General features: G+C 42.4%; 1 protein-coding gene across 1 annotated transcript; it reads right to left on the bottom strand.

Annotated features, from left to right (window-relative positions):
- Positions 1–1,217: 1,217 nt before the first annotated feature.
- Positions 1,218–11,477, bottom strand: LOC122919746 (NTPase KAP family P-loop domain-containing protein 1-like). The gene is given in 5 exon segments (XM_044268931.1): positions 1,218–2,661; positions 5,912–5,977; positions 5,979–7,492; positions 10,871–11,002; positions 11,468–11,477. Coding segments are annotated over 5 exon segments (1,911 nt in total). The 3' UTR covers positions 1,218–2,472.
- Positions 11,478–14,806: the final 3,329 nt, after the last annotated feature.

Genomic DNA, 14,806 nt, shown 5'->3' with positions numbered 1-14,806 from the left:
GCAGCTTTCCGCCAGTGCTGGAAACTAAACAGTAGACAGAATAAAAGGGGATCAGTCGGCACATCCCAATGCGCAGGTGGGCGCTGCCATGGCTAGAAAAACAAAGAAAAAAATATAGAATGCAACAGCACTCTGCAAACCAAATAAAGTACAATAATGCCATAGTTATAGAACATTTTCTGGAGCAAATGCTACGCTTATTTTGAAAATATGTGATTATTGGCAAATACATGTTGTACAAAATTATTTGGGCCCGTCTGCCAAACATCAAGGTGATCTCTGTAAGACGGGAACCTAACACTAAATACTACCTGTTATGTGCTATAACCGCCACCATAAAATTCAGGGAGTGCAGGTTCTTCATGCATGCTGGGTTCACTCTGCTTTTTACAATTTTTGGTGCCATAATGGCCTCCATGGTCTCATTTTAATTAGTGTATGTATGAAGCTGTGGCCTGCTGTCATTGCATTCACTGGAAGCCATCTGGCACCAGGAAAGTTATAGAGTAGGCTCAGCATGCATGTTGGTACCTGCATTCCCTGAATTTAATGGTGGGCATTATAGCACATAACAGGTAGAATTTAGTGTTAGGTTCCCATCTTACAGAGATCGCCTTGACGTTTGGCAGACGGGCCCAAATAATTTTAAACAGTAGATTAAGCTGTAAACAAAAAGCTACTCCCACTTGTGTAGTGGCTGTGTCGCCGTACCGCAGCTCATCTCATATACTGCTGAACTGCAGTATGCTTGGTTAGTGTGGATAGGTATAGATAGATAGATATAGGTAGATAGATAGATGTAGGTAGATAGATGTAGGTAGATAGATTTCATTTATTACATTATTTTAGTAACAATAAGACGAGCAAATATTAGCCAATTGATAATTTTATTTAATTGACAAAATCACAAAATATAATACATATATCATTATTCTAATACATGATCAGACTCCCCAGGGACACTGGTTTGCCCTTACAAAATAAAATTCTTAGAAAAAATCTATATAAAACCATTTTTAACTGGATTTATCAGGTCTCTTATATAATCTATGATCTCATTCAGTATATTTTCATGCAAAAAAAAAGAATATTTATAATTAGTGTTGAGCGAACGAATTGACTTTGATCCGAATTTCCCCAAAAATTTGATTTGCCACAAAGCCGAATTTCTTAACGCTTTGTGGTAACGAATCTATTTTTTCTGAAATGGTGGTCAGGGTAAAAAAAATGGCATACTCACCTTATCCATTTGTTTGCGGAGAGTCTGCTTTAATCATCTTGATAGAAGAAACTATGTGAAATCTTGAGCAGGGTGACATTTGATGTCACCACATCAGTGCACTGGCGGGGTGCGGTGACATCATCAATGACGGCCTCTCCGCAAGAAAATGGATAAGGTGAGTATGTACTGTTTTTTTTACCCCTGATTTACCCCTGAAAGGCCTCAATTTTAATGTCAGATGCCGCAATCAGCAATTAATGCAGAATCTGAGGGGTTCAATGACAGGTGGGGCACAGCGATTGCCATTCCCCGTGAAATTCGGTAAAGCAGTCAAATAAAATTTTTGAGAACTTCGCTCATCTCTGTTTATAATCTATGATTACCCCACAGCTTCCCTATATAATCTTAAAAGTATTTTTTTTTCTTTTTTTTTTTTGGGGTGGGTGCAGTATTCTACCACTTCCTGAGACTACATTAGTCTATTGACACCTTTCTATCTGTTAACTTTCATTCATTGCAGCTGCCATAAACCACACAGACCCTGCTACACTGTCTGTATGGTCAAGGAAGAAAGTGTGTGCCACCAAAATTGTCAAGCCAGGAAAGTTCTTAAAGTGAAAAATTCAATAACATTAACATTTAAAGTATAGGTCAGTATCTCATTGGTGGGGATCTGGCTCCTGGCACCCCCACTTATCAGCTGTTTTAAGAGTCTGTGAAACTCAGGTGACCACCACAGCCTCTTCTGAGGTCAGTGACATTACATTCATCGGTCACATGGCCAATGTGCATATCAGTCAAGTAAATGGATCTGGGATGCAATACCAAGCACAGCCACTATGAGATTCATGGCACTGTGCCTAGTATGCTGTGAGATCGTAGCCTCTCTTAAAACAGCTGATCAGTGGTGGTGTCGGGTGTCAGATCACCACTGGTCAGATAATGATGACCTACTGTAGCCTGAGGCTAGGCTATCAATGTTGAACTCCATGCAAACTCCTTTAAAAAAAATCTAAACACACAATTTCTCTTCTACAGACTTACATTTAATTAACAAAAACAAAATCAAAAAGACACATTCCCTTTCAGCAAAAGTGGATATAGGAATAATATGTTATATATGTACATTTTCTAATATATACAGTACAAGTGCAAATATTCTACATGTATGAGATCTTAAGAAATGCAGGATAAAATCATATATCATGAGGATATAATGGACACGTTCCAACAGTTCTTGTGCTTTTTGCTTAAAAGAAAAGGTTTGGAGTAGGCAAGCTTAAAAATTTAGCTCTAAATATCACCCAGTCTCCGAGATTCATGCCCAAGGCTCCTCTTATCTCTTCATTTTTGCTGTAAAGAAGAGCCTTTCCATCCAGATTATGCTTCTCAATCTTCTCTATATAGTCTTCACAATGTTTTAAATTAAGCTCTTTCATCTGAAATAGAAGGAAAAAACGTACACGAGGTGAAGGAAAAATGTTTTCAAGTTACCTTAACCTGTTATTCTAGAATATCATATAATTCAGGACATCAAAAACTATTACTCAGTCACACCCTCCAGGCAACGCTGATTACAAACTGTTTAGTGGGATGGTGCTTGACATAGGAGTCCTCCCTCTGAATCCTTGGTATGCCTGGCCTAAGAAAAAGTTTTTTAGGCCAAAAAAAAGAAATCCGTCCATCCAGTTCAGCCTGTTATCCTGCAAGTTGATCCACTGGCTCTGCTTTTGACCTCTTTTTGAATATTGGCACCACACTTGCTATGCGCCAATCCTGTGGAATGCCCCCTGTCAATATAGAGCCCTTAAATATCAGAAATAAGTGTCTGTCTATTGCATTACTTAATGCTCTTGGGATATGGGGGTGTATGCCATCTGGTCCCAGTGATTTGTCTATTTTAATATTTTTAAGATGTTGCTGCCCTTCTTCCCAGGTGAAACAGGCCACTTTTATTTGGGAGTTTACTTTTACATTCTGCATTTTATCTGACAGTTTATTTTCCTTTAAATACAGTGAAGGAAATAAATAAATATTTCACTTTCTCCTCATAGCTCTCTGCAACTCCTCCTTCATCACTCTGTAAAGTGCCAACATTTTCAGGTTTAAATATCTTACCATTTATATAATTAAAGAACAATTTAGGGTTAGTTTTACTCTCTTTGGCAATGAATCTCTCTGACTCCAGCTTGGCTGCTTTTTTCTATCTTTTACATATTCTCTTTTTTTCTTATAGTTTTTCAATTAGGGCTGCAACGATTAATCGATGTAATCGATTATATTCGATAACTGGATTCGTTGTCGACGAATCCAGTTATCGAATAATCGCCGATTCGTTGCTATTCGGGCGGGCGGGCGGTCGCTGCATCTTTATTTTACCTTTTTACAATGACGCTCCCGCTCCTGTAACAGCCAGGCAGAGCGGACGGCGGCGTAACGTCACTCACTCACGTGACACGCCTGCTCCGCCTCCTTCATTCATGAAGTGGGCGGAGCGGGCGCGTCACGTGATTGAGTGACGTTACGCCGCCGTCCGCTCTGCCTGGCTGTTACAGGAGCGGGAGCGTCATTGTAAAAAGGTAAAATAAAGATGCAAGCATCGGGGCCGGGGCCGGGGCTGTTAGGGGGTAGGGGGAAGGGGGGATCTGTCTATGGCACTGCTATGGGAAGGGGGGTCTGTGTATAGCACTGCTATGGGGAGGGGGGTCTGTGTATAGCACTGCTATGGGGAGGAGGGGGGGTCTGTGTATGGCACTGCTATGGGAAGGGGGATCTGTGCACTGTTATGCCCATAACAGTGCACATATCCCCCTCTCCATAACTACGCCGTCCACAGATCCCCCATAATAGTGTCGTCCACAGATCCCCCATAAGTGTCGTCCACAGATCCCCCATAAGTGTCGTCCACAGATCCCCCATAAGTGTCGTCCACAGATCCCCCATAATAGTGTCGTCCACAGATCCCCCATAATAGTGTCGTCCACAGATCCCCCATAATAGTGTCGTCCACAGATCCCCCATAATAGTGTCGTCCACAGATCCCCCATAATAGTGTCGTCCACAGATCCCCCATAATAGTGTCGTCCACAGATCCCCCATAATAGTGTCGTCCACAGATCCCCCATAATAGTGTCGTCCACAGATCCCCCATAATAGTGTCGTCCACAGATCCCCCATAATAGTGTCGTCCACAGATCCCCCATAATAGTGTCGTCCACAGATCCCCCATAATAGTGTCGTCCACAGATCCCCCATAATAGTGTCGTCCACAGATCCCCCATAATAGTGTCGTCCACAGATCCCCCATAATAGTGTCGTCCACAGATCCCCCATAATAGTGTCGTCCACAGATCCCCCATAATAGTGTCGTCCACAGATCCCCCATAATAGTGTCGTCCACAGATCCCCCATAATAGTGTCGTCCACAGATCCCCCATAATAGTGTCGTCCACAGATCCCCCATAATAGTGTCGTCCACAGATCCCCCATAATAGTGTCGTCCACAGATCCCCCATAATAGTGTCGTCCACAGATCCCCCATAATAGTGTCGTCCACAGATCCCCCATAATAGTGTCGTCCACGATTTGTTTTAATATGGCCTTTGAACATAATTTTTCAAGTAAGATCATATAAACCTCTCTGTTTTGTAATTTTGTCGTTTTTCCCGATTAATCGATTAATCGTAGAAATTAATCGGCAACTAATCGATTATTCAAATAATCGTTAGCTGCAGCCCTATTTTCAATGATTCCTCGCAACCCTCCTGTTTTAGTGATTTACGGTAAATGCTTTCTTTTTGTCATTTATTGCTTCCTTTACATTTCTATTTATTCACATAGTTGTTTTCTTGTTCCTTAACCCTTTATTCCCATAAGGTATGTACCTCTCACAATTAGAGTTTAGGATGCTTTTAAAAATATCCCATTTTGTGGCTGTATTTTTATTTTTGTGGCTGTATTTTCTTTTGTTATTATTTTGCTATTTTTTTGATTTTTTTTGTCCCAATTAGTTAGGCTAATGGCTTCTCTTAGCTGGTCAAATTTAGCTTTTCTGAAGTTTGGTATTTTTGTTCCTCCCTGAAGAAACACTCTTTTGAATGACAATTGAAAGGTTATTACTTTATGGTCACTATTTCCCAGGTGTCCCCCGACCTGCACATCTGTTGTTCTATTAGGTCTATTGGTTAATACTAAATCCAGTATGGCCGTCCCTCTAGTCAGATCCTGGACCAGTTAGGAATTGTAATTGTCTTTGGCTATTGCCAAGAACCTGCATGTGACCAACTGTCCGATGATGTCACAGACATGGCGGTCATAGTTGGTTACATGCATATTAGGTTGTGTTTCATGCTAGTTGTGTTCACATTTCATTGCATTTGCAGGTAGGCTGCAGTCATATCCAGTCGTGTTGGTCGGTCATGCACAGCAGACATATTGGTTGGTCATGGGTACAGAACAGGACCGAGATTAAAAAGCTACCAGCCAACCAGAAGGAACTTGCCGAATACAGATTTACGCATCCCCATTGGTTTCAAATAGAGTTATTCAGCAGAACACAATGAGATCTGTATACAGTATTCAGCATATACATTTTGTTCTATTTAGACTTGGGAGACAAACCCAAAATGTTGGATATATATACACAATTATTTTTTTATTGTAATACTGCAAACAAAAATAACGACTAACCTTGTCACAGACTTGACTTGTGCTCATTTTCAATAAATTCATTCTAGTCAGCGATTTTTCCTTCTTGAACCTCAAAAAGTTCAAAACTACCTTGTAGGAGTTCAATCTTCCTTTGAATGGTGTGATCTAAGTTGACAGTGTATGTTCTTAACTTGTTTGCATCTTCCACAGTGAAATCAGTATACTCTAGTAGTTTGCAGAAGGTATCTGGATCCCCATCCAACTCCAGAAGCTCTTTGAGACTCTCCCTATTAGCATGCAAAGTATCCAGGGACATCTCATAAATGTCCCACAGTTTTATTTTTTCGTATGGAGAATCTTGGCCTTTTCTACTCTGCTGCTCATCTTCAATGCACTGTAGTATCCAGCTGAAGGAACACGGCCATTGGGCAGCCATTATCACCCACTTTGATACCTTATTTGCGCTTATTTCTTGATATTTATTATCTCTGGCCATCAGTCTGAGAGTTATGACAATGGAGTTCACAATCCTCCTCATGTTGATAACATTGTCAGTAATATATTCAAGACATTCGTCAGATTTCAGGTGCTCCAGTGCCTCCCGTATTAACTGATTTGCTCCTTCATCTTTATTACCTTTGCCTGTTTTAACCTCCAAGAGTCTATTATTTTCAGAAGACCTACTTTTATCTTCAGTTATTTTTCTTCTTAAACTATTTTTACTGTCAATTATATAACTCAGATGACCGGACTTAGTATGGTAATTCATCTGGGGGATAGAAAAGGGTAATGTGACAACCCGGTTTAGGAACAGATAGCCATTGTTCGCCATGCCTTTCAGTAGGTCTGACTTTTCAACACATTCAACAATGATACCAGGGTCTACAGCCAAGATGGATATAAATGGTGCATCTTCATTAGAAAGCAGTATATTTATAGCGTTTAAGACTTCGACCACTCGGTTTGGCATGCAGTTGTCCAATTTAGTGATTTCTATGATGACTCTTATTTTCGTATTTTGGAATATTTCCATCATTTGAAGGTAAGAAGTGATAGTGTCAACCTCCTTCTTGACATCAGCCATGAAGCCCATCTGAGAGCTCATATCTTTCCCCTTCAGTTTTCTTAACACTTTGACTTTCTGAGTCAAAATTAAATTTTTTGTCACCTCAAGGGTCATTATAAACGGTTTTACTGTACAAAGAGCAAACATAGATACAAAAATGTATATGAAATATATAGATATTTTATCGTTAGATATCACAGTATTTAAAATCAATGCAAAAACCAAGACTCCCATGAGGAACACACATAAAGTAAGAAGCCACAGTGGGATTTTTAGAAACTCCTTAGAAACCCATTTCTCAGAGCCTTTACGATTTTCAATTTTCTTGTTCTTGTATAATGCACGATAAATACTAAGAGGTATCAGCCCAAATTGATGCTCAACCCCATCACAAAGAGCTGTAACCAGGCCAGCCCATAGTTGGTCACTACCTGTGCATTCCCAGGCACTGAACCTTACGAAGACAAAATGGATACTTTTCAGATCTTTGTGATTTTCTGTGATGACAGGCTTATAAAATAACAAGCGCACAATTATATTGAAAAGATGAATTCCTTTTAATAGCTTAATTTGCTCATTAACCTTTTTATTCAGTTGAGATATTCTTCAGGTGGGCTGAAATACAAATAAATGTATACTTAATCCCTTAATAGATGTAAAGGAAAGACAATGAAAGTTATCATTAGGACACAATTTATTAGTTAGTCAGAGGGTTCATTCAAAGATTTGGTATCAGACGGAAACCCCACAAGTAATGTGTGTCAAACAGGATGAACTAATATACATGGCATTTATAGTTGGTTGATGGGCTGCAAGGGTAGTGAAGAACACAAATCCACTGTAGAACACTCCTGTATTCTATGAGGTCTTTTTGCTTTATAAATGTTTTGTTTGCTTTTTGGATGCGATTTGAGTGTCTGCAAGGTCTAGATGTTAGTGTGTCTCCAAAATTAATTTCTGGGTGAAACTTTGTTGAGTCCAACTTCTCACTGTATTTCTTGTATTGTGTTCGATATCCCACTGGCTGTGTATGGAGTAGGAGGTCCCTAGTGGCTACGCAGGGCTAGCACCACCCTTCCTCTGTAAGAGAAAGTTTCTAGTCAATCTTGTGTGGGCTGCAGTCTGTATGCAGCTGGGAAGGCAGTGTAGAGCAGAAACCCAGGGAATCTTTCTACTCTATGGATTGGAAAAGCTGAAAAGGACAATTTATCTGCAAGTTCTTGGGAAAGAGACTTTTCATAAAGTGTAGTGGCCATACTAAAACGGATTGTAGAATATTCCTGTTGGAGAAAGGTAAACCCCCTGACACCAGTTTTCCACCACAGCAAAGAGGACAGAAAGGATCTACTATCTAGAAACGGTATTCCACTCAGGATACTGGGGTATCTAAGTATATCCAGAGAAACAGACTGTTGAGGAAGGGTTGAGACGTATGCATATATATACATATACGCATGCAAACACGTGCATGCATGTATGATATATATGCATGGCATTAATGGTCACTTTATAGGAGGATGTGCTCAGATGTGCCCAGCATCTGCGCACATCTGCTCTTAGTGGCCCACAGGGGCTCATGGTGGCCCCTGTGGGAAATATGTGGTCCCTGGAAGGTGTGCCCCCTTATAATGTAGGGGCTGTGGCCCCTTATAATGTAGGGGCTGTGGCCCTTATAATGTAGGGGCTGTGGCCCCTTATAATATAGGGGCTGTGGCCCCTTATAATGTAGGGGCTGTGCCCCCTTATAATGTAAGGGCTGTGGCCCCTTATGATATGTATATAATCATCGTGCCCCCTGTAGATATATAACTGTGGCCCCTTATAATATATATCCATCCGTGCCTCCTTATAGGATATTCCCCCCCCCCCCTTATACCTGAAACCAGGTGCATCAGTGTAAATGTGCCCCAAGCATTCACACTGATACAATCTGGTTAATTGCATCAGAATGACCGGACTAAGGTCCGGTCATCCTGAGAACTACAAAGAACTCAGATTCAACAGAATCTCAGTTCTTTGTTGTAATTATCTCCAGCGCTGCTGGAGATAATTATGCATGATAGAAGGGAGGGAGAAACCTCGCCTCCTTCTATTATGCACATTCCGGCATTGCGATTACTATCGCGCTATCCGGAATGCAAGGTGCTGCAGGCGGGAGATCAAAGACTTTTCCCGCCTGTCAGCAAGTTGCGGCCCCGCTGTGCGTGTGCAGAGACGCGCGGGCTGGCGCGGTGAAGTCATATCACCGCGCCGGCCCACGTGTCTAGGCCCGTGGAGCGCGCGCACAGCGCATGCGCCGCGACACGGGAGTGCGGGCTGCAGGGTATAAAGCCCGGCAGCCCTGCACTATGAGGGAGAGCCGTGCCGCCCCCCCAGAAGAAAACCGACACCGGCTCCCCCCTGAGAGCGCGATCGGCGCTCAGGCAGAAGAGAGCGGACCCCCCCAATGAAGAGACCTCTAGCGGAGACCCCCCTGATGGGAGAGCGCGATCGGCGCTCAGGACGGAGCGGCCCTCCCTCCGGCTAGAGGACCCTGACCGGCCCCTCTGAAGGAGAGCGCAATCAGCGCTCAAGAGGAACGGAGCGACCCCCCCTGGCTGAACTAAGTATCCCCTCCTTCTTTCCATATCCCCTATCCCACCAACTGAACCCCTATCCCACCAACCCTTACACCCTTGATCCCCTAACCCTTACACCCCTGAGCCCATACCACTACACCCCTGACCCCCTACTATTAACCCCTGCATAACCAAACCCCTATTCCCCTGGTTAACCCCTGATCTCTAAACCCCTACTCCCCTGGATAACCCCTTGTTACTATATTTGCAGGGTATTAACCCTTGCATTACTGTGTAGCCCTGCAATACTGTATTTGTGTCGGTGGCCTGCATACACCCCTGCAGTGCCACCGTTAACCCTCGTCATACCTTAGGGATAGAATTAGTCAGGTGGGGTGGGCTGCTAATATTTGTATGTGAGTGTATTGTATAGTTAGTTTGTGGGTGGAATTTGGGAATTGTGTGTTGTAGTTTAGTGCTGTATTTATAGTCCTGTATTGTTAGTGTATTGCGTGCGTAGTGTATTGTTGGTATTAATAAATACTATGGTTTATATATAACTATCTGTGTAATGTGTGGTTATTAGCGATAGTTTAGTAAGGCGCATGCAGCTAGTTTAGTGATTAGTGTAAGGCAAAGTATAGTGAAAATATTGTGTTATTGTTATATAAAGGTATAAATAGGCGGAGTCATCAATAGACGGCTCCTCCTATTTATGAATATTAATTATTGATATTTGCATAAATATTGATGATAATATTCCCCCTTTACACAGACATTGCAACTCTTAGGCCAGAGAATTCACAGGTCTGATCAATAACCATCAGAAGGTCCAGTAGTTTATGATCGTGTCACCTTAATGTAATTTACAGGACCATCACCATCTAAGACGTAACCTTTATTAGATATATCGAATAACATCAACATAATTCCCCACAATTATTGTGTATATGAATCAAGGACTGGAATGCAGGGGTTAATAATCATGGGGGGGGGGGGAGAAAACTCTATCCCTATGTCTGACCCTTCAAACTTGGCCCTTCCTACAAAACGGAACACCTGCCCCGATAGGGGCGATCTTGGGTCAGGAACCTCCTAAATAACCCTGGGGTTACCTTGACAAAGGATTGATACCTTCACAGTGTAACATCAGTCCAATTTCAATAGTCCGTTTGTATGATAAGTCCAAATAAATAATGGAAAATAAAAAACAGTAAATACAAGAAGCAACTAGTATCATTAATCTATATCTCCATTAGATTACACGAGAGCCATAATTCGGTCTGCTACTATTGGGAAGATGACCCTACATTTCAGCAAAGTCAGTACACTTCAATGTGTAAAACAAGAGGAGAATTCACTAGTAATACTCACTCCTAATTTTGTCAAGAAGATCGTCCTTGCATCTACCCCATGGTATATACAGACCAATAGTCAAAGGACATTTGTCATGGTAAAGAGCTTTGGCCAGCGCGTAGCAGTACTCTTCATCTTTATTCTCTTTTGCTTCAAAATAAAGACATTTTCTTTGAAATTAATGAGTAAGAGCAAAGTGCATTATTGTAATTTGTATTACTACAGATGATTATCGATCAGATGTCTCCATATTTATAATAATAATAGTAATTATTTTTATGAGCTTCATGCTGTTGTTAAGCTACTTCTGGAATAACTTTCATCTGTGTGTTAAAATTACAACCCAATTCTCTTCATAATCTCAGCCATTTGTATTTGTGTTGTAGACGTAGACCATGCAGCTGCTATGGGGCTAATTAAAAGAGAGGGGCCCAGGGATAGTTGATGTTATGTTCTTTTCAATTGGTTTTTACGAAACGATGTAGGCTCCCCTCTACAGGGAAACTGCATGGCTACAAATTAAGAGAGTGAAGAATTGGCCAAGGGCCTCCAAGAGGCATGGGAATGGAAACAAACACCAGTCGATTCTTTTGAAACACAACAGGCATTACTGACCCAACGCCATGTTTTCGGTTTAGGATGAAGGACTTCCTCATAGAAATTCTTATGCCTGTGGAGAGCAATAGACTTCCTTGTTAGTATGACCAGGTGTTAGAGGTAAGAATAGTTCAGGTTTGATTGATTCAGAATGACTGACCTTACATCCAAACCCACACAAAAATGGACAAGCTTGTATTGAATTTACTTGTAGAGAAGCAAAAATTTTTCGATCAAGATGATCCACCTATTGTGACCCATTCCCTAGATTTTAGCTGTCTCTGGTTTTAGACCAATTTATCATCTCTGTTCTATATTTTTTTGAATGCTGCACAGTTATTATACATTTCCAAACCTATCATAGAGAATCTCTTTAACCTTGATATCAATTTCGAATGTTAGTTGGTTTATCCATCTGTTATACATTGGAGTAAACTTGAAAAGGGCCATCTATGTACCACAATTAGAAAATCAGTTTCTCCACTAGAATGCTTTGTGATATGAGCTCATTAACACGCTGATGTAATTAGGGGTGCATCTAGCACCCATGGCTGTACCCCAGTGAAAAAATTTGATGGGCTACCAAAATGTTAGTGGGGTAAAGGGTGTAAATCGCCCAAGGGGTACTAATGTTCAAGCTCTCTAGGGTTCCACCACAGGAATGACTTCAGTGGTGTCCAATGACATCTGTCCTGGGTTCTCTGTATAATAGATTGATGGATGGATTTTTAAACTGCAGAAAAAAGCAGCCTATGGGTAGGGTCACACAAAAAATTTTTTATTATTTTTTACTGCTGGTGATTTAGCTCCATTCATTGGCGCTAAACCGAGAGTGGGACCGCATCATAAAAAATGAAAAACTCTGTGTTTTTTCCATGAGATATGCTTGGTTGTGTGAACATACCCTTAGGCCAAATTCATATATGTAAGTAGTTTTTGGTGCAGTTAGTTTTCAACCAAAACCAGGAGTGGATGCTTTGATCTAAAAACAAACAAACCGATCTATAATCAAAGCTGAGGTAGTTGCACACATATGCTCGGTTATACCCTTTAAGTTTTATATCATTTAATCTATCAGAGCAACAGCAGCAATGAATGGGAAGATTTCTGCATCTGTGTGATGTACAGGGCTGGTTCTAGCTTTGTTAGATGTTGCTATGTACTCAGGGGTGCACCTAGCCTTTCTGCTGCCTGAGGCAATCCCCCAATGCCAATTTCTTAACCTAACCCCTTTGCCACAATGAAAGCACTCATTGCCCATCGCCCTTACGCTGCCCCCGTCTTGCCCCTACCTTGTGCTGCCTCATCTGGCCTCATTGGTGGTGCACCCCTGTATGTACTGCATGTTTGTCTAATTTTCATTATTTACCTCACTCATGGCATAACCTTTTTAAAGGGAGTCTGTCAGCGTTTTGATGATGCCAAACTGCTAACATCACTAGGTAGGGGCTGGGGTGAACAGTCCAAATATACCTTTTGTGGAGCTTTTACTGTTAGGAGTAGTTTGAATGTGAAGTATTTATTCAGCCAGATTCTGCTCCTGCAAGTGCCCAGGGCACAGCTTCACTGTAATGTGCTCTCTGCATTGAGCTGCTTCAAATCCCCTCTCCATTGCTCTGAGTGACACCGCATCTGTAGCATCCAACCAGGAGACCACTACAGCCAGGGCCGCACCGCCAATTAGGCAAGGTGAGGAGATTGCCTCAGTCAGTGCAGCCGTGGAGATAGGTGGGAAGAGGTGAAGGAGGCGCAGGGCAGGGAGAGATGAGCGCTTCCACTGTGGAAGCACTCATCTCTATATGACAGCGATACAGATCGATGCGGCGGGGGTCAGGGGAGAGGCGTCACCCCTCTCCGTTCCTATGATAGGTTGTAGCCTATCAGAGGCCGATGCAGACAGCATGATGACGTCATAGCGCCGCCTGAGTCATACAGTGCGGGACACAGCCCGGAAGAGGCCTGCATCGCATCGCTGCCAGCCTCACGGAGGTATTTATTTTTGTATGGCACAATGCAGAAGAGGAGCATTATGGAGGCATCTAGGAAGGGGCATTTCTTACTGGCACATTATGGGGGGCACTATGGGGGGATCTAGGGGCACTAAGAAGAGGTATTTCTTATTGGAACATTATGGGGGCACTATGGGGTCATCTAGGGGCACTAAGAAGGGGCATTTCTTACTGGCACATTATGGGGGCACTATGGGGGAAAGGAGGACAGAAGCACTATGGAAGTACATACTGAGGGCACAAAGAAAGGTTATTTTATATGTGGGGCACTATGGGGAAGGAGGGAGAGGAACACTATGGGGGCATCTATTTGGGTCACTAAGAAAATTGTATTTTATACTCACACATTATGGAGGGCACTATCGGGAAGGGGGAAGTGGAGCACTATGGGGGTATCTACTGGGGGCACTAAGAAGGGGTATTTTATGCTGGCACATTATGGAGAGCACTATGAGGGCATCTACTGGGGGCTCTGTATAGGGGCATTGTATACTGGGGACACATTATGGGTACTACAGGGAAGGGGGTAAGAAGAGCACGATGAGGGCCTCTACTGAGGGCACTAAGAAGAAGTACTTTATACTAGCACACCTTATGGGGGCACTGAGGGCATCTACTGGGGCACTATATAGGGGCATTTTATACTGGTACATTATGGGGAGCACTATGAGGAAGAGGAGCACTATAAGGGCATTTACTGCGGTCACTATATAGGGGTATTTTACACTGGCACATTATAGGGGCACTATGGGGAAGGGGGAGAGGAGCACTATGGGGGCATTTTATATGGGTATTTTATACTGGCACACATTATGGGAACATTAGCTCAACTGGGGGCGCTAAGAGGGTATTTTGTGTACTGGCAGACGGAACAGGGGCATTTTTGTACTAGTGCACATTATTAGGGGGCATTTTTTGTACTGGTGCTCATTTTAAGGGGGCATTTTTCTACTGTCACATTATAAGGAGAAATATCCCTACTGGGGGGCATTATGGTCAGCTTTATTACTACTGGGAACATGGACTATAGGGAATATGGGCACTATGGAAGCATTATTACTTCAGGGGCGCAGTGGGGACATGTTGGGAGCCCTGTTGTCTTTTTGTCAAAGTGCAGAGACGAGAGATGGGTGACAAATCATCATGGCGGCCTGGTCTGAATGAAGAAGATGAGAAAAGAGAACATCTACATCAGAGGAGATGTCACTGGATGTAAGAAGTATGGTGCGCTGTATTACCCTGTATGTTTTGTAGTGATACACGTAATGTTAGGAGGGAAGGGGTTACGTTGAGAATTTGGTAATGGGAATGGGGGGGGGGGGCACTGATTAAATTTTCACCTCAGGCA

This window comes from Bufo gargarizans, chromosome 9 (assembly GCF_014858855.1).
Source record: "Bufo gargarizans isolate SCDJY-AF-19 chromosome 9, ASM1485885v1, whole genome shotgun sequence".
In the NCBI taxonomy this organism is placed as follows: Eukaryota; Metazoa; Chordata; class Amphibia; order Anura; family Bufonidae; genus Bufo; species Bufo gargarizans.
This window is presented reverse-complemented; position numbering and strand designations above follow the sequence as displayed.